This window comes from Peromyscus maniculatus, chromosome 19 (assembly GCF_049852395.1).
Source record: "Peromyscus maniculatus bairdii isolate BWxNUB_F1_BW_parent chromosome 19, HU_Pman_BW_mat_3.1, whole genome shotgun sequence".
In the NCBI taxonomy this organism is placed as follows: Eukaryota; Metazoa; Chordata; class Mammalia; order Rodentia; family Cricetidae; genus Peromyscus; species Peromyscus maniculatus.
In genome coordinates, this window is record NC_134870.1 from 74,211,676 (window position 1) to 74,232,443 (window position 20,768).

The window sequence follows — 20,768 nt, forward strand, 5'->3', positions numbered from 1 at the left end:
GGGAGAGGATAGGGGAGGGGAGGGGAGGGGGAGGGGGAGAGGATAGGGGAGGGGAGGGGAGGGGGAGGGGGAGAGGATAGGGGAGGGGAAGGGAAGGGGATGGGGGAAGGGATGGGGGAGGGGAGGGGAAGGGATGGGGGAGGGGGAGGGAAGTGGTGGGGGAGGGGAAGGGAAGGGGTGGGGGAGGGGAAGGGAAGGGGTGGGGGAGGGGAAGGGATGGGGGAGGGGAAGGGAAGGGGAGGGGAGGTTTTAAGAGCAGAAAACAACAACAGAATGCATGTACCATGCACCTTCTGACAAAGAGTGAACCCTGAATAAGATCTGTAGATTGAGTAATATTACTAGTCAGATGTAATGTCCTGATGTTCATTGACTGTTATGTATAGTTACACAGGAAGACATCCTTTCCTTTAAGGAATGTGCATCAAAGTATTTACAGGGAAAGGGTGTACCCCGAATCACTTGGAAAATTCGTTCTGGAGAATCTGGATGAATGGTATAGGGAATCCTTTGTGCTCTAAACCTTTCTGCTAAGACTAGAATTCTTTCAAACTAAAACCTTTTAAGAATGTTCACACACAAAAATAGAAATGAATAAGATTAACAAAAATGTTCATAGAATTTATTCTTTGAAACCTTTGCTACTTCTAGAAATGTAACCTGAAGGTAAATTAACATGAGCTATAAACATCTGCTGCAATGTTGTGTGAGCACAAGATAAATAATCACATCCACTTAGTGAATAGTCATCAGGTCAAATAAACAGAGAAACACCCATAAAACTAAATTCTATTCAGGCATATAACCAGGACATTCTTATCATGTGGTAAAAGTAACCTGGAAAGCAAAGTACACAAACTGCACCTTTCTTCACAAAAGGAAGAACTGCTTCCCCACCCTTCCTAGGTCATTTGCATCTTCTGAGGTATGATGTGACCAAGTTCCTCCTTTCTAGACACTAGCCATGTGTACTCTCGGAGTTCTGTTACTCATGTGTTAGACACCATGCCACCCACGTTACACAGACTTTCGCACTCGATTCTCTCCTGTCTGTGCAATCGGTCACCCCAACACAGATAAGAAAGCTGACAAGCTGGCATGCGAAGTGTTAACTGATTGACTCAGGGTTCAGATAAAGACCCCTGTAGTCCTGGAGCCCTAGTGCAGCTACCTCAAAGAGGTCTGTTCTCCTGTTCTCCCAGCTTCCCATGTCAAACACCACACCAAGCTCCAAAGGAATCAAAAAGTCCCTTGAGGTGACAGCTATCTCCAGGAGGGCAGGTCTTCAGGAGGAAACATTAGAAGTGCTAAGATGGGTACCTGAACTCACAGTGACTAACTCCAAGGGAAGAAGAGAGCTCAGGAACTTCTCTAGCGGGGAAGTGGCTCTCTCCTACTGGACCCTGTAGCAGGTACTGGATGCCAAGACCTTCCTGTCTTCCTCACTCATCAAACAGCTTTCCCAGGAGACAACACCTGGGAACATGGTCCAGCCAACTCCATCTCCAACATGAGCAGCAGCCACAGCAGAGAACAAAAGGAGACGAGAGGACAAGGTGGGTTCTCCCCGTTCGTCAGTCCCGGCAGTGCAAAGGGGTGAGAAAGCAGGGTGACGGGGAAACTGCCTGGGTTTTCTGTGGTGTCAGAAGTAGACTTTGTATAATGAGAAAATTCCCATCACAAATTACGACAGTATGGAGTGGTGGCGCACGCCTTTAATCTCAGCACTTGGGAGGCAGAGGCAGATGGGGCTCTGTGAGTTTAAAGACAGCCTGGTCTACTAAGTGAGTTCCAGGATAGCCAGGGCACAGAGAACCCTGTCTCGAAAAACCAAAAAGCAAAAAACAAAAGAAGACAATAGTGTGTCAGTGTTAGTTACCTTCCCAGCCCTGTGTCAAAATACCTGACACAAACCACTTCAAACAGTATTTATTTACCCAGTAGTTTCACAAGTGTCAGTCCACCATGTAAGGCAGGCAAAGCAGAACAGAAGAGCTCCCATCCAGAACGCCCGTGCAAATAAGGCCCACCCCCCACTCCGCTCCCCCCACTTTGATTTTATCTGGGCCTATGAGATGGTGCCACCCACATTCAATGGGTCTTGCCTCTAGTTAATCCTTTCTGGAAATATTCTCAAAGACACACCCAGAGAGGTGCTTTCTAATCTCCAAAGACAACTCTAGATCCAACTAAGTTGACAATCAAGATTAACTACCTCAGATAAAATGTTGGGCTTATCTAGAGTATCAAGGGATTCTCCCAGACACCTGGCAACCACATGCTGAAGTTCCAGACCACATAACACATTAAAGGCTTTCAGCTTTCAAAGCAAGAACAGCATTGCTACGCCACGGGTCAACAGAGTTTCCATGGGAGATGCATGCGATGGTCTGTCTGAAAATAAAACTGGACTCTACTAACCAAGTGAAACTAGTCCAGTCTTTGAATCAAGTACTTGAGCGTGTTTGGTTTGCCAGCACTCACCAGAAAGATGTCGCCCTCCTGGCCAGATGTTTCAGGCTCACAAGTGCAGAAGGACAGTCACCAATAGTCAGCTGGATTCACTGATGTGGACTGGATATCAAGAGTGCTTAAGACGCACTTGGAGCTGCTGAAACAAAAGTGGTCCTGACATTGCAGTGGCTAATTCATGATGATCTTGCTCTTAACATGGGGCAATTCTTGCTATGGGAATCTTGGTATTTCAAAGCACCCTATACCAGCAAAAAGTCAATGGAGATGTAAGCACATTGGCTACCATGAAGAAACTAATGAGAAACGATTCACCTTTCAAACGATGCTGAAGATGAAGCCATGTTTGTGGACTATAAGAATGGCTGATATCACTGTTAAAACCGGCTTACTTTTGCTTCAGGTATTGCTGCCTGCTACTGCTTGCCAAGTTCTCAATCCTACAGGTTCCAGGAACAGACTTCATGATTTGTGGCAGCTGAACTGTAACAGTGAGCCTGCTAATGTGTGTGCAATACCTTATAGGGCAGGGCTTTCAGAGGATGGTCCAATGGGTGGTACTCCAAAGGGTAGAACTCGGGCTTGTGTAGGGTCACTGTCAGCTTCTATCACAAATATGCAGACACTCTTGTTAGAAGAGCTGGCAAGACAGCTCAGCAGTTAAAAGAGCTTCCTGCTCTGGCAGAGGACCTGAGTTCAAATCCTAGCATCCACACCAGGCAGCTCATAACCACCTGTAATTCCAGCTCCAGGGGAGTTGCCCTCTTCTGGCCTCTACAGGTACCTCCACACACATGACATATATTTATACAAATACACATATACAAAAATGAAAATCAAAATTTTAAAATTAACTCTTGCCAGATATGGAAAACTTCAGAATTGAACCTCAACGTATCCTACAAGCACCAACAGCTTTCTTGGATCGGTCTCAGCAGAGATAATTTCTGGTTTCCAGATGTATCCACTCTCAGGAAACTCAGCAATGCATCCTTGAGGATGCTCTGAACACAAACAACTAACATTTCCTCTACTGAGGTAAGTGATGGTCACCTGTTTATTTAGGTGAGACAGTGGGGTGCTAATTACAGACAGTGAGACGTTATGAGACAGCGGAGGCACCAAGAAGGAGTCCGCTGCTTAGCAACAGAGCAGCTTTAAATTCTGGTAGAAAAGTTGTTGCTGACACAAGATGAACACATGGCATCTCTGACAGACTGTCTCAACCAGGCTATAAAATATGCCAGATGACCCAGCAAAGCCCCCAAGAGGAGGCAGACCACAAAATATGGCTCTTTTAAAAGTTCTATGGATCGCTCCGGGAGTTCTTGGCAAGTCTCAGGTGTGGTTCACAAAAGATATTCTCAGTAGGGCTGCAGACAGGCTCAGTCATTAAGAACTCTGTTCTTTCAGAGTTCAGCTCCCAGCAGCCCTGCCAGGTGGCTCACAAAAATGCCTGGCACTCCAGCTCCAGTGGCTCAGACACCCCTTCAGGTGTCCCCGGGCACCTGCTCCCATGTGCACATACCCATAGACAGACACACATATACTTTAAAATAAAATTTCAAAATATTTAAAGAAAGAAAGCTATTCTTAGAAATGGAGTTAATGTGCTCCTTCAACACCAGACTACTTACTGTCTTGGTTAGGGTTTCTATTGCTGCAGTAAACACCAGGGCCAAAGTGACTTGGGGAGGAAAGGGTTGATTTGGCTTATGCTTCCACATCACAGTTCATCACTGAAGGAAGTCAGGGCAGGGACTCAAACAGGGCAGGAACCTGGAGACAGGAACTGATGCAGAAGTCATGGAGGGGTACTGCTTGCTGTCTTGCTCCCCATGGCTTGCTCAGCCTGCTTTCTTATAGAACCAGGACACCAGCCCAGGGATGGCACCACCCACAATGGGCTGGGCCCTCCCCCATCAATCACTAATTAAGAAAATGCCCACAGACTTGCCTACAGTATGTACCTAGGGTAAGAAGTTCTGTCTCAACCACCTCATCAGTCACATGTTCAAAGATGGAAGGAAGAGTCAGCTCCTTCTTCTCAACCACAGCAAGGCGGGATAAGACACATCAGGGATGATGATGATGACAGGTGCTCACCCCTTGGCTCAGTGTTGAGCTGTACTGTGACTAGCACTGGAAGGACAGGGACTGCAAAGACATTACTTTGTGCTCCCTCAATCAGTTTTGGTGGTTCACTGTGCAGCTGAGAGTGTCATGGGCCTGATTACTGTCATCCGAAAAGAAGCCAAATGTCCATGTCCAAATACCAGAAAGGTGTTCTCCCTCACAATCAGTAGAAACTCTGGAGAGTCACCGATGGACCAGGGAAATGTGAACGTTCTCTGGCACCTTTACCATAAACCTTGGTCTGGAAGATACTACCAATGTTGGCTTACCAAGCTGTGCAGACACATGGCCTCAGCTACGCCAAGCACCCTCAGCAAGGATGCTGGCATAATGTAAAGATGCTCTACAGACGACTTTAACTTTGTGAAATGTGTCAGCAGTCCATGATAAAGTTTCAAAAAATTATTCCCAGCTCTGCTTCCAGGGAAAGAGGACATAAGGACTAGATCTCCCTATGTTTCCCTCAAATGCTGGGGTTTTTAACACTGTTTCAGGCTTACTGCAGTGTATTCATTTGGAATCATCTATAAACTGTGGATAATTTCTACTAAACGAAGCACCCAACAAACAAAGAGTTTCTTGCTCACTGATTCTGTTCTGCATCAAGAGACATGGCAGAACCATTCTAGCACCTCAATTTCTTTACTGGAACTTTAAAGCAGATCTGATATAAAAAACCATAAGACTGGAAAATGTTATACTTTAATAAAATTAAATAAAATGAAAATCTAAAATAACAAGGCCAATCAAATCTAGCAATGTGTTATTTTAAAAAAATAAATAAATGGATGGGGTGAAGTTAGGTGAAGGATGGAGTCCAGCACCTAGCATATCTGGCTCTATCAGTCCCTATTTCTTTCCCTTCAGGGTAAGAGAGTAGGGAAGGATTTTAACCTAAATGCAACATGATTTGTTTCACATAATAACCAATGACTATAATTTACCACACTCTGTAGTAAACATAACACAATATGATCACAAAATAAAGAAAAAGAAAGGGTGCTGGTAATAATCAACATGAGTACCAAGAACATACTTGGCAAAATAAGCATAGAAGAGCATTTCCTAAATCTGACTCATTCCCTTAAAACTGAGAAGGTAGCAAACTTCTGTCAGTACATCTATACAGCTCCATGTGTGCTGGGAATGTCTTTCTGTATGCTGTGAAGGTATTGCTCTGATTGATTGATAAATAAAACGCTAATTGGCTAGTAGCCAGGCAGGAAGGATAGTGTAGGCAGGATAAGGAGAGAGGAGAATTCTGGGAAGTGGAAGGCTGAGCCAGGAGCCGCTGCCAGCTGCTGCCATGAGAAGCAAGAGTAAAGTACCCGTAAGCCATGAGCCACATGGCAACGTACAGATTAATAGAAATGGGTTAATTTAAGATAGAAGAACTAGGTAGCCAGAAGCCTGCCACGACCACACAGTTTATAAGTAATAGAAGCCTCTGTGAGTTTACTTGGGTCTGAGCAAGCAGGACTGGAGAAAACTCCAGCTACACATGTGAGAAGGACAAACCAATATAGTAAGAACAGAAACACTAGTCAGGTATGATAGATATGAGCACACCCATAATCCCAGCACTTAGGAGACTGAGTTGGACTTTCACCTAAAAGCAACCTGTATATAGGACTTTATCTCAAAAACAGTAACAAAAACAACAACAACAACAAAATGAATTAGCCAAATACAGTGATAATGGCTGCAGTCCCAGCATCTGGGAAACAGAAGCAAGTTAGAGAGCAGTCTGGGCTACATAATGAGTTCCAGACCAGCCACGGCTATACAAGGATCCCATGTCACAAACAAAAAAGAATTGCAAAACTGCCATTGCTTTTACACAATAAAAATGCCTATATGGGGCTGGGAGGTGGTAATGCATGTCTTTAATCCTAGCACTTGGGAGGCAGAGGCAGGCAGATGTCTATGAGTTGGAGGCCAGCCTGGTCTACAGAGCAAAATCCAGGACAGCCAAGGCTACACAGAGAAATCTTATCTTGAGGGGGAAAAAATGTCTACCTGGGAGCTGGAGAGCTGGTTGGGCAGCTAGAACTACACATTGCTCTTACAGAGGACCCAGGACCCACATCATGGGGCTCACAACCACCTGTAGCTCCAGCTCAAAGAGATGAGACACTTCTAGCCTCCCTTGGCACCTGCACTAACTTGCACTTAACCCACACAGAGACATACACATTGATACATAATTAAAAATTTAAAAGGAGCCAGCAAGATGGTTCAGTGGATAAAGGCACTTACCACCAGGTCTGACCTGAGTTCAATCCCTGGACCCCTTCAGCTGTTAATACCCTGACCTACACACACACACACACACACACACACACACACACAATAGATATAGATATAGATAGATAGATAGATATCAATAAATAGTAAATAAGAATAATCTAAAAAAATTGTCTACATAGAAAACACAAAATCTAGAAATGAACTGCCACAATAAAGAGACATTAAAAGTTGCTGGATTCACAATCAATACATGTAACTCAGTCACCTTTCCATATACCAACAAATAACTGGAAAAGCAATCTAACAACAATTCATGCCCCCAAAAAGAACAAGATAAAAGAATAAGTCCAATAGAAAATATACCAGATCTTTAGATACTAAGACATCATCAATAGAAGAAAACCATGTTCATGGGTACAAAAGATACTAGGGGGCTAATTTTCATCATTAAGCTAACTGGGAGTGGAATCACACCTGTAAGTGTACCTGTTTCCAGAGAGATCTAACCGAAAAAGCAAGACCCACTCTGAATGTGCAGAATGTGAGTAGTAAAATTCCAGAGACTGGGGTGCCAGGCTGAAGGAGGAAAGAGAAAGTGAGCTGAGCACCCGCATCCATCGCTCTGCCTCCTGACATGAAACGATGCAATGACACACTCCAGCTGCCACACTTTCCCTACGATCGTCTGCTCTCTAAAATCACAAGCTGAGATAATCCCTGCCCGGATTAAGTTGCTTCTCTCAGAAACTTAGTCACAGCAATGGAAAAGGACTCATGCAGATTATTCCTCACTCAGTGGCCTGCAGACAGATCTGAGAATATTTTCAATTTAGCACAACAACTAGACAAGAGCCATGATAATACATGTAAAAGGTCTCACACCATGGACTTTGAATTTGCATCTGTTCATTAGAAGCATATGTAGACAAAGAATGTTTTTATCCTTTCCTTTTTCCTTCACAGACCGTGAAATTCAGAGGCTTCATTCCACCTTCCCATTTCTCTCACAGGGAGCAACGGACCAGATCAAGGGAACAAAAGAATGTTGTTGTGATGTTGGATTGAGTGAGAAACCAGGGTTCCCCATTCACATGTCATCACAGAGATGGCCGTGTTGCCCAAGACTTACGGTCACAGAAGAGGTCTGTACAGCACAGGACTCTTGGTGAACACCTGCTGCTGTGAAAGAGCAACATGCAACCCAGGGCAGTCAACTGAGAAAACACACTCCAGGCCAGAGGTGCAGTGCAGCAAAGACATTGCAACAATCCTCAGCGTGCATCACCCCATCCAGTAGTATGCTGTATAGATGGGATCGGAATGAGCTCAGCCACTCAAGAGCCTCCATGCAGACATCACACTAAAATCAGTCTTGAGAGATAGCCAGAGTTTATAGTGACTGGAAGGGTAAAGACAGACATTCTCTATGCAGAAAGGCCCCTAAAAGCAGGGTTGGGATAGCAGGAATCCAACTGTAAAGTACGAGGATGTCTACAACAGCACAAGAAAGCCTGAGGACAGGTCGGGCTAGGTGAAGGAAGACACAGAACAGTGGAAACGGGTCCGCGGCGAGGAGTAAGAGAGGCTGGCGGTTCAGGTGGCACAGGCCTGGAAGCTGTCAAGTGGCAGCACCCGTGAAGAATGAGGAGAGTCTTCCAGGAGGCTGGGGGATAAAGGGACCACAGGGCAAGTAGCAGCCAAGGCAAGAACTGAAGAAGCCATGGATCTGGAGTTGCTCAAAGCCCCCAGATGAAACAGCAAGAAGACAAAGACACTCTGAGAGCCAGCCCTGTGACTGGACACAGGGAAGTAGCCTTCTGAGTCAGGAGGACATGAAGAAATGTGCGGTTATCACTCTTCTACTTCTCAACACCAGGCAACTATAGTGAAGATTCAGAGCCTGATGTGAAGACATCACTTCAGGAAAGTGGGAGGCACATTTCCTAACACAAGCACAACACCATCAAAGTATCTGAAAGGAAAAGTATATGTAAATTACCAGGGAGAAACGGTGACTTCTTCTTCATAATTTTTTTCTCTTTCTTATCCATCTTCTCAGGGCTTTCCTGTCCCTTTTCCTGCTCAGCATCCATGGAATCAGCTTGCTCAGCACAGACACTAGAGGCATGTGGACTCTGAGGAGACCCTGTGGACGGCTGAGCATGGCTGCAGTCGCTGGGAGGTGCTGCAACTGGAAGTGAAGACAGCCCACTGTTTTCTAAGGCTTGCTGAGACAGAACAAAACTATAAGGTTAGAAAAGGCGACAGCCCATATGTGCCTACCAAAAGCTATCCCAAGATGCCATAAAGTTTTACCCACAGAACTCTAACTCCACTCCAAGAAATAAGTTCTACAATTCCAAGAGACTTTACTCTAGGAGGCTGCGACATCCCTTCTAATACCTGACATCTCACTCCCACCCAAAACGTGATATAAGTAGTTACAGTTCTTAAATTAATGGAATTAAAACAATTAACTAACATTCAGAAATCTTAGCTCAGACAACTTGAGCTGTCTCTAACATATTCGAGTCACAAGTTACCTTGGGTCCACCTTTGAGGCACACCTAACCAACTTATCATAAGGTACAGAGAAAAGAGGACAGCCGCCTCACTCGGGGGAAACACATCTGTGAATGCCACACTCTGGCCCAGAGCTGGGAGAACTGAGAAACTGCTCCAACATCCTTCCTCCTCATCTCCCCGAGTGCTGGGGCCATTCATTCACACATCAATGACACCACCAACATCCATGTCCTCCATACTAGGCATGCCTAGGACCATCTAACTAGTACACCTGCATCTCAGGAAGAATGAAACACTTCACTCTCTCAACAGAGATAGATGGACATAGGACAAGCTTTAAAGAACCTACCCATGTCCAGTTAGCTCATTTATGGAATTAAAAAAACAGTTTCCATTTTTCTTAAATGTACAGATTAACAAATTGTTTAGAATTCAGCACCTCCTGTTGGTGATTACATAGGCATAATTTTTTTTACTACTATCATTTTCAATGTGGCCACACTTTTAAACCACACTCCTTGCATCTCTGCTGCTCACTAGTAAACCCTGATCTCTGAGACCCCAAACGTGAAAGCCTTGCCCAGTAGGTAAGCATGCTTCACCTGGAGGATGTCCTGGTTGATGCCCACTGTCACACTCAGTTGCCGCCCAGACTGTGGGGACTGCTGTGCCTCTACCGGCCCCGGCTCAGACAGTTCCAGAAGCTGCTGAATGACATCAGTCACTGCCTGAGAATTCTGCTGATTAGAGACTGATGAGACCTGGGCTTCCACCTGCTGCAGAGGCAAAGTCTGAAAGATCGTGGCCTGGAACACAGCAACATTTTCATTAAAAATGCACCTTCTAATTTAAACACAAACTATATTAAAGGAACATCCTCTCTAGTAGCATTAAAGTTCAATGCTGAAATGTAATTCCCCAGTGATTTCTGTGAGGCACAACGTTAGCTCTTATAAGAAGACACTCAATAAACCCTTCTACAACAGTCTAAGAGTTCTTATGTGAGGGGTAGAGGCTATCAACCTTCACCTTTCCATTATCCACCAAAACAGACTGAGTAAATGAAAAAATCATAACATTAAGGAAAGACAGGGATGGAGGCAAAGAAAGGGGGGGAGGCCAATGTGGACAAAATATTGAACACATTTCTGATATGCTATAGCCAAAAAAGTCTGGGAAAGCCAGCCTGATTCCCGCCAGACCTCAGGAGCTGAGATGCCAGGTCCAAAGTCGGCTAAGGGCAGTGCAAGTTAAGCCTGGTGCTGCAGAGGCGGACAGACTCCTCTGCACCTACAGAGTGCAGATGACCAAAGGGAGCTACACAGTTAGTTACAATGTATCCGAGTCACTCACCAATGACAGCAAGTGAACCCAGCAACACAGTGTTCACTAGTAACAAAAGCGACTGGCAGTGAGAAAAATACTGGGAGGTCACTGTACATTCTGTTTTAGTCTTGTGTTTGTAAAACTGCTGGACAAATGATGTTGAAACGATGATAAACAATCTCATGCCATCCTCCATAGAACCACAAGGAACTTACCTTCAGGCAATGGATGATAGATGATAGATAGATAGATAGATAGATAGATAGATAGATAGATAGATAGATAGATAGATAGATACATACATACATACATACATACATACATACATACATACATACATACATACATACATAGATTAGAGAGAGAGAGAGAAAGACAGAGAGAGGGAGGGAGATAAAAAACTATCTAACGAGACTCAGGGTGCTTTTTAAGGCATTTAGTCCCTCACACTAAAGTCCTCTGTGCTCTGACACCACGCTGAAGAACGGGATCCCACGGAAGAGGGATGGAAAGAATCCGAGCCAGAGGATGGTGAGACGTGTAGCCAAAAAGAGGCAATGACATAGCCCTTCCCACTCATGAACTCACGTAGCTGTGGTTATCTGCACAAAGGTACGGAAACTGGATCCCTCAACAATTCATTATGGATGAGGGAGGGGCCTCTGGGCCCTACCCCTCCCGGGGATCACCAGCAATTCAGAGTTGTGGAAGGAGGTGGTGCCGCTCTTTTAGTGGTGCAGCCACGGCTCTAGTAAATCAACTCACAGCCATGCTCAGGCAAGTCTCACACACTTCACTGATCACACACAGAAAGTAAAGGGAACTTGTTGAGAAGAAGAGTTCTAGTTGGGGAGGGAGAAGGATAAAAGAGATAGATGAATGGAGGGGAGTGAAAATGACTAGTCAAACAAAAAATTAAAACTTAAGAAAAAAACAAGCAAACAGGCTCCTTGGTGTGGTGGCCATGCTTGGTTGTCAACTTGACTACATCTGGAACTAAGTAAAACCCAAAGAGGGCTGGGCATACTTGTGAGCGATGTTTTTCATAATTAAATCTTTTGAGTTGGAAAGATCCACCTTTAATCCAGAGGATTCAAAGTGTGAATTTCCACCTTAAATCTGGGCCAGCCCTTCTATGGACAGACTATATAAGGACATGGAGGAAGGCAGCTGGATCTCTTTGCCTGATTGTCCTCACTCTCACGAGCAAGTCCATCCCTTCACTGGCATTAGAGCCTACTCTTCAGGATTCTGGGGTATACTGAAGACGATTCTGAGACAGCAGCCTTGTGGATTGTGAAGCTATTGGATTCTTGGACTTTCTGTTGGTAGACAATCATTGTTAGAGTAGCTGGACCATAGCCTGCCTGTAAGCCATTCTAATAAATTCTCTTTGGGGGGGGGGGACGACGACATATGATAGACAGACAGACAGATGATATATAAATAGATAGATGATGGATGGATGGATGGATGATGGATGGATGGATAGATGGATGGATGGACGGATGAACAATAGAGATAGATCAGACAGACAGACAGATGATAGATAGATTTAGATAGATAGACAGATGATTGATAGATGAATGGAGGATAGATAGATAGATAGATAGACAGACAGACAGACAGATAGATAGATAAGAGACAGATGGGCCAGGCGGTGGTGGCGGCGGCACACGCCTTTAATCCCAGCACTCGGGAGGCAGAGCCAGGCGGATCTCTGTGAGTTTGAGGCCAGCCTGGGCTACCAAGTGAGTTCCAGGAAAGGCGCAAAGCTACACAGAGAAACCCTGTCTCGAAAAGAGAGAGAGAGAGAGAGAGAGAGAGAGAGAGAGAGAGAGAGAGAGAGAGAGATGATAGATAGAGAGAGAGATAGAGAGATAGAGAGATAGAGAGATAGAGAGATAGAGAGATAGACAGACATTCATTCTGTAAGTTCTGTTCCTCTAAAGAACCCTGATGAATAAATACACTTGGTCACATGCATACAAAGTAAGCCTTCACCAGCTGTGCATGGCAATCTGGCTTAACTTTGTCTTCTGAGACAGAAACGGGCTGCCAGAGATGGCAAGAGCCATGAAGGATGGAAGAGGGGAGAAAAAAGAAGCAGATCAGATGCAGCAGGAGTGGATTTCAGAAGAAAGTGAGCACTTCAGAAAAAAAGAGGTTTAAAAAAAAACAATCCAGCTGGGCAGTAGTGGAGCATCCCTTAATCCCAGCATTCAGGAGGCAGAGCCAGGCAGATCTCTATGAGTTCGAGGCCAGCCAGGTCTACAGAATGAGATCCAGGACAGCCACCAAAAGTACACAGAGAAACGCTGTCTCGAAAAACCAAAAAGAAAAGAAACAATCTTGTTGTGGACACAGCTAGCTCGCGCGCTCGCTCTCGCTCGCTCGCTCGCTCTCTCTCTCTCTCTCTCTCTCTCTCTCTCTCTCTCTCTCTCTCTCTCTCTCTCTCACACTCATTCTCTCTCCTCTCTCTGTAGCATGCTCCCTCTCTCTCATACACACACAAGTTATTATCCAGATTATTTAGTATAACCACCTTTTGATTTACATACTGTCAAAGGAAATGGTGAAACTATTATTTGGTTATTGACATACTAAAATATTCAATTTTTAAAATCCCAAAATAGAATGAAAATTCTTCTGCACTTTTTAGTCAACTTTAATGATACTACATTCTATGCTTTGATTTTGTAATTTATTATCAACTGGTCAAATATGGTAGAAGTTACTGATTAATCTGTTATAAAATTCTAAGAAAAAACACACACAAAAATGTGTGTGTGCCCATGTGCATTTGTGTGGGACTGTGTTTTTTAGGTAACATGTTTGAGTTTGCCTGTCTGTACTTAGAGTCATTCCATTTCTAAATACATGTACTAGAAAGCAGAATTTGATATTCCTAAAGACTTAGGAGATATTATTACTGCCACATGAGAAAATAAGAAACATTACCTACAAAGCAGATTAACTCTTAATTAAAGATAAACAAGATTTAATGGTCATCAATAGCATTGACTGCAAGAATTGAATTCCATAAATTACTGATAATTTTCCCAGTTCTACAGTTCAGATGACAAGCCACACATTAAGACTATGTATCATTACCCTGAAGTTTACACAGACTCATTTTCATGAATTAGGAGAAAAAAAAAAAAAAACCTTACTTAGAAAACCTTAACTGTTTGAACCTGTATTCACCTTGTTTTTTTCAAATATCTTAAGTTATATTTTCTTTTTCAGAGCTGCTTCTTATTTGGGGCTACTTTTTTTTTTTTTTAATTGAGGCGTAATTCATAAAAGGGTATATTGTTTTGATGAGACTTTTTTACAACTGTGGCTGGATGTCTTTCTTTAGTCTTCCAAGAAGGGCCATTTTACTTTTTTAGAGTTACTTTTCAAAGTCATGAGGTCAACAACTTGGACTACTATGCATGTAAGTGCTAATGCAAATTAAAGCCCAAGTTGACCTCCAGCAGCAGTTCATTCTATGTTGACAGTGAGAGAACACTTTGCCTGTTAGGATACTGTTACTCGTGGACTGAAATGCTGAAGAAACCCCTCCCCCTATTTTGTTTTTTTGCAAAAATCAAGGTATATTCTAGGGTTTCCTGGTTGACCTCAACAGATAAACTGAGATGATAGTCTTAGTTCAGAAATGATCTGAATGTAGATTTACAGTCTACGTGTACAGCTGGCTAAGTGAGATCGCTCTCACAGTTCTGCATGTATCCCATCGTCTCCCCATTAGTCACTGAACTCTTAAAACTGGTATTGTAACATTATTACAATGTTTTGCGCCAATTTTATAAACTTTACAGTACAATATGTGTTCCTTTTCTGAGGCAAACCAATGGTATGTTTCTCAAGGTTCTGCTGCTATCAGCAGTGTTGATGGAGGATTTTTTATACATTTGTAATAGATAGAAATAAACCAGAAAACAAGAAGGAAAAAAAAAGTGGTGGAGGAAAAGGTGAACACTGCAAGAATACTCAAAAGGGCTGAGAGTTGCAAACGCCAAGATTGGCTTTGCATAGTAAATGGAATAGAACAGCTCTGAACTATAGCTTACTTTTCCTGGTTTGGTCTGACAGAATGATTGAATGCTTTTGTACAAAAATCAGAGCCTTAAAAACAAGGATTTGGTGAGATTGTAAAATGGTGTGCCACTTTGGCAAAACAGTCTGGTGGTTGGTCAAAATGCAAAACATTGTTACTCTGTTACTCAACAATTCTACCCTTAGGAATATAACCTCAAACTACTGAAAATGTGCACCTATGAAACATGTACATGAAGGTTTAAAGCAGTGTGTTGCTAATAGTAAAAAAGTTAAAACAACTCAAATAGCTATCAAATACTGGAGAGAAATAAAATGTGGCTTATTCATACAATAGAATATTATTAAGACATAAAAATGAATGAGAAACTGACAGATTAAATGACTTTGGTGAACCTTCATTAAAAAAAAAAAAAAAAAAGAAAAGAAAACCTTAACTGTACTTTTTGGTACTAAATACTTAATTTAAAGGTTCGTATTTAAAATGAGATTTGAGGGTTTTGTTTTTTTAAGCTCCTCTAAAAATCAAATGATTAAACTTACCGTTATAACGTGCGCAGTCTCTGAAGAACTTGTGGAATTCGAGGGTCCACCCATGTGCATCTTGCTGATATGAGTGTTTAAGCTACCTAAACTTTTAAAAATGCAGCTACATTCTGTACAGTTATAAGTAGGCCCATTTTTTACCTTAAAAAAAGGAAAAAGTCATTTTTCAAATCTTTAGGTAATAGATGAGCATATTTAAGTTATAGTAAAGAAAATTTGCCTCGAACTTGCTGATTCAGCTAGGAGGGCTGGCCTGCAAGCCCTCAGGATCTGCCTGTCTCCACCTCCACAGCACTGGGGTCACACGCGTGTGCCATCACGCCTGTCTCCACCTCCCCAGCACTGGGGTCACACGCGTGTGCCATCACGCCTGTCTCCACCTCCACAGCACTGGGGTCACACGCGTGCGCCATCACGCCTGTCTCCACCTCCACAGCACTGGGGTCACACGCGTGTGCCATCACGCCTGTCTCCACCTCCACAGCACTGGGGTCACACGCGTGCGCCATCACGCCTGTCTCCACCTCCACAGCACTGGGGTCACACGCGTGCGCCATCACGCCTGTCTCCACCTCCACAGCACTGGGGTCACACGCGTGTGCCATCACGCCTGTCTCCACCTCCACAGCACTGGGGTCACACGCGTGTGCCATCACGCCTGTCGCCACCTCCACAGCACTGGGGTCACACGCGTGTGCCATCACGCCTGTCGCCACCTCCACAGCACTGGGGTCACACGCGTGTGCCATCACGCCTGTCTTTTCCCGGTGTGGATTCTGCAGACAGAACTCAAGTCCTCCGTCGGCAAAGCCAGCACTCTCAGCAGAGCTATCCCCAAGGCCTAGCTCTATTTTATTAAGGGGGCTTCTGTTGGGTTTATTTTGGTTTTTATTGTCATTATTGAGACAAAATTTTGCTAACTTGCCCAGACTGCCCTCAAACTCACAATCCTCCTGCCTCAGCCTCCTGAGTGTTGAGATTATATGTGTCAGTCATTCAATTTTTGTTACATTTTTTTAGCTCCCTAGGTAGTACTTAAGATTAACTCCATGAAAAAATTTAAAGATACATATTTGTTTTTAATGATAGTTTCTATTGTATAATAAAAAAGTATTTGTGTTAAAATATTCCTTTATATTCTGTAATTAAGCCATAACTAAGACACTATAACTAATAGACACATTGCTATTAAAACAAAGTTTAAGCCAGGCAGCGGTGGCACACACCTTTAATCCCAGCACTTGGGAGGCAGAGGCAGGCAGATCTCTGTAAATTGGAGGCCAGCCTGGTCTACAGAGTGAGATCCAGGGTAGGCACCAAAACTACACAGAGAAACCCTGTCTCAAAAAAACAAAAAAACAAAAAGAAAAAACAAAGTTTAACCTAGTTAACACAAATGTTTCCAGGTGATCTTCAATTAAGCTAACTGCGATCATTTGAGCTGACCCACGCAGCAAGGCAATAATGTGCAGCTAGGTCTCTAAAGAAGTGTGCCACAGGCCACGGGTCACGGGCCACGGGCCACGGGCCAGCTCCACGCTGTCTGGGGAAGACCAGCACTTTCTGCTGTACCCCTTGTCTTTCACTTCTTATACTTGACCATGTCCATTGCTCAAATTGATGGTTATAGTCGACAGGTCACATCTACGAAAGTATTATCATTCTTAAATACTTAGTAAGAAGACAAGATGGATGTTGTATTTCTCCCACATATAATAAATAAACCCAAAAGAGCCTGTTACGGTGGCACACATGATCCCAACACTCAGGAAGCTGATGCTGAAGGACTGCTATGAATGCCAGGTCAGCCTAACCTACATGCTGAGTACCACACCAGCCGAAGCCTCAGAGCAAGACCTGTCAACAACAACAAAACAGTATGTTCCCATCGCGGTATTTCTGCTAAAATAGGTTACTGTACATAAGCTCAGTCTGCACTTTTCGAAACTGTAGCACACTTTCTCAGGCTAGGCAGGAACTCCCTCTGAGATAGTGTGCAGAGCCCAACCACCACGCTCACCTCGGAGTGGACCCTCTGCACATGGGACTGCAGGTTCCCCTTCTGGGAAAAGGCGGCAGGACAAAAGGCACAGGCGTGCGGCTTTTCTCCTGTGTGCTTGATCATGTGGGTCTGCAGGGCCCCCTTCTGGTTAAAAGCTTTTCCACACTCACTGCATTTAAATGGCCTTTCACCTAGCCAGAGAGAAAAAGAATCACCATGTGAGCATTTTAGGAGGACAGAAATACACAAGGCATATAAACTCAAGGCTCCAACCTATCCCTCTAGCCAAAACATCTCCCAGGGATTCCAAACTCATACATACAGGTTCTCTTAAAACTTCAAGCTGTCTTAGACAAACCTTCCCATGTCCCAAGCAAATCGTACGGCAGTTCTTGCAGAGCCCGTCTTCCATGGCCTTCTCTCAGCCTCCCTACTCCCTGGTCAGCCCTGCTCACTGTCCAAACTACTGCCTCCAGAAGGGCACAGCCCCATCCTTCCTCCTGAGCCCTGAGCAGCCCTGCGGCTTCCACCGGGCCCTGTCTGGGCTGCCCTCAACAGAGGGGCTCTTTCTGAATGACAGCACAGCAAGCTTGCTTTGCTCAGTGCCTCCAGAGCTTCTCAGTCCCACTCAGCCGCTGCTCTCCACTGAACCTTCTGTTCCCTCACACTGAAGGTCTGTCACCTAGGCCTGCCCATCCTCCCTGAGAACCCACATAGCTTGCTCCCTCCTGGTTCTTCTGCCCATGCTACAGTATCACAAGAACGACTTTTCAACCAATTCTAGTTGATTTCAAAATCGCCCATGTCTGTCCTGTAATCCCTGCTCCTCATTTTTGCTTGACTCCCTCATATGACCTGTAATCAGTAACTTTTGACAGTCTACTTATTGTTCAACTTCTCTTACAATACATGCTCCAAGAAAGAAAGGTTTTTAACTGTCCTGTTCATGACTCTTAACTTCAGCATGTCACATGCACTATCATTCTATAGGTAGTCATTCACTGATAAATGACTGAAAAGAGAAAATTATGTAGTTAAAATCTAACTACAAACTAGTTCAATGTCTTAAAAATTCCATTCCCTGGGAAATATATGAGCAGATAGATTCCGTACTTCTCTGAACCGACCTCAGAGTTAAGAAAATCAGTGAAATGGAGATGGAAGTGATCTTAGAGAAGAGGTACCATTGGGGAGGGACACACAGCTAGGATGCTCAACAAGAATCGTGGGTCCTAGGCATGGGGTGTCCTTACCAGAGGCATCCTTTCTGTTCTAGTGGTATTAGCTAAGATGCACCTCGCCTTTCCTGGATGGGGTTCATAGAACTGAAGCAGTAGCTCATGAAGATCACCACATCACATCATCACGTCACATGAGGTACATCCACTCAAAGACCAAGCGGAGAACACATGAGCCTTCTACTTAGGAGCATGTTTGTTAGCCTACCTGCTCTCGAGCCTTGCAAGCTAGTAAGAAGATGCTGAGGACTTCCCCAGCATTCCATGCACTCAAGAGGCCAGCCATGATGACTAAGTGTGATGAAAAGCTCAATGCCAAGAAGAGGGCATATGGTCAATTCCCAAAATCACATGAAAGTGTCTAACAGCATTGTGCCTAGGGAATGCACTACTCTGATGTATGCATTTATGCATGTGCAGAAAAAAAAATCTCAAGGAGCAGACATCAAACTGTTAATAGTATAAAAGGCCTAAGAAAGCAGTGTTAAGTACTGTTTTCTTTGTATGTTCCTACTTTAAGAGATGTAACCCCTTCAAGCTATTTTTTCATTAAAGGAAGATAAGCTAGAACTCAACTCTCTAAAACACAATGTTTTATCACATTTTTCCTTTTGATACAGGGTTTCATGTATCCCAGACTGGCCTCAAACTTACTATAGTTAATGGTGACCTTAAACTTTACTCTTTTTGAGACAAGGTCTCATCATATACCCCTTCTGGTCTAGAATTCCCTATGCAGACCAAGCTGGCCTTGAACTCACACAGCTCCCCTGCTTCTGCCTCCAGAATGTTGGTATCAAAGGTGTGCATTACTATGCCTGGCTGACCTTGAACTTTTGATCCTCCTGCCTCCACCTCCCAAATGCTAGGATGACAAGCATATACCACCACATCTAGTTTGTGTAGTACCAGGAACGGAACCCAGGACTTGATGCATGGTGGACAAGTACTCAACCACCTCAACCATGTCCCTATGCCAACATTCTAAAGACAGCACTTTTTTCTTCCCTTCATTTAGGGAATATAGAACGATGCTCTGAAAATATCAACTTTATACTGGCATATAAGTGAGCTAAGAAATTATCTGAGTGATTCTGCAATACAGTATATGAGACATTTCATTAGGACACACAAAAAATGGAAAGAGCAGCACAGCACAGTCAGAACTGGTCAAAGCAGTCAGCCAAACAGCTCTGAGTCCACGCTGTTTTGTCGCTGTGAATCAAATGATCCGGAGCACGGGTCGCTACCGTCTTCATTTCAATAGATACACGTTTGCCATTTCCTTCATCCTTCTCTAGAGAACACATGCACTACTCACAAGAGCATAAACTGTCTTACACAAAATGGCAAAGACTATTCAGTTGTGAATACTGTATTCATTTCAAATACTCAAGCAAGCCTAACAAGCAAGCAAGGTAATACATGGAGAAATAAGGGTTTTGTTATTTTAATGCTGTTTAGTTGGTTAGTTGATTGGTTTTGTGAAGCAGAGTCTCAAACTGTAGACCAGGCTGGCCTGGAACTCACTATGTAGCTAAGGTGTCCCCAAAGCCCTATCTTCCTACCTCAGCCTCCCGAGTGCTAGGATTACAGGTCTGTCCTGTCATGCCCAGCTGCCTGAGCATTTTGTAGCCGGCTTCATTAAAGCCGAATTGCCACCCACAGATCCTGTGCTGCCTCTGCTTCTGTGGATCTAACTAGCCCAGGTGCCACACAAGTAACGACCACAATGTCAATTCCAACTGACTGGAGCTCACTGGACCCAAATACTTCTCTGATTTTTTCAGTTATAATCTAGAACAACTACCTGACATACACAGACTCTCCACTTTTCAGAGAATGAAATCAGAAACATTAGCTACCTGCACCGAGGTTGTACAGTGAACTACAGAGAAGCTAGGGTTAAACTACAAGTTGAATTAACAGTAAGCACATTTTCCTTCCTTCAAGTCACATAATAAACCATGGGAAAGCATATGTTTCTCATACCTGTGTGTATCCTTATGTGTCGCGTTAACTGACTGGGCTTTTGAAATGTCTTTCCACAGTGTGGGCAGGAGTATGTGAAGCTGCTCCTGTCAACGTTCCGATTGTAAGATCTTGTACCTGATGCCCTAGTACGACATATGGGGAAAACATTGAGTCATCCTTACATTACAGTTCCTAAGTGAACTACTACCACAGAGGTCAGCTGGGTGGTCATC

At 43.9% G+C, this 20,768-nt stretch overlaps 1 protein-coding gene across 6 annotated transcripts in view; it reads right to left on the minus strand.

Moving 5' to 3' along the window:
- Znf236 (zinc finger protein 236) overlaps window positions 1-20,768 on the minus strand; it is a 101,935-nt gene that overhangs the window by 62,330 nt on the left and 18,837 nt on the right. For 4 of the 6 annotated variants that reach the window (XR_013046208.1, XM_076555630.1, XM_076555628.1 and 1 more), the window contains 5 exons: window positions 20,554-20,678; window positions 17,342-17,514; window positions 15,319-15,462; window positions 9,987-10,190; window positions 8,858-9,086 (listed from right to left, as the gene is read on the minus strand). Coding sequence is in view for 5 of the 6 variants with exons in the window: in XM_076555630.1 (XP_076411745.1) it covers window positions 8,858-9,086; window positions 9,987-10,190; window positions 15,319-15,462; window positions 17,342-17,514; window positions 20,554-20,678 (875 nt within the window). In the remaining variant the exon portion in view is untranslated. The remainder of the gene's footprint in view (window positions 1-8,857; window positions 9,087-9,986; window positions 10,191-15,318; window positions 15,463-17,341; window positions 17,515-20,553; window positions 20,679-20,768) is intronic. The other 2 variants (XM_076555632.1, XM_076555633.1) reach the window with 1 other exon arrangement.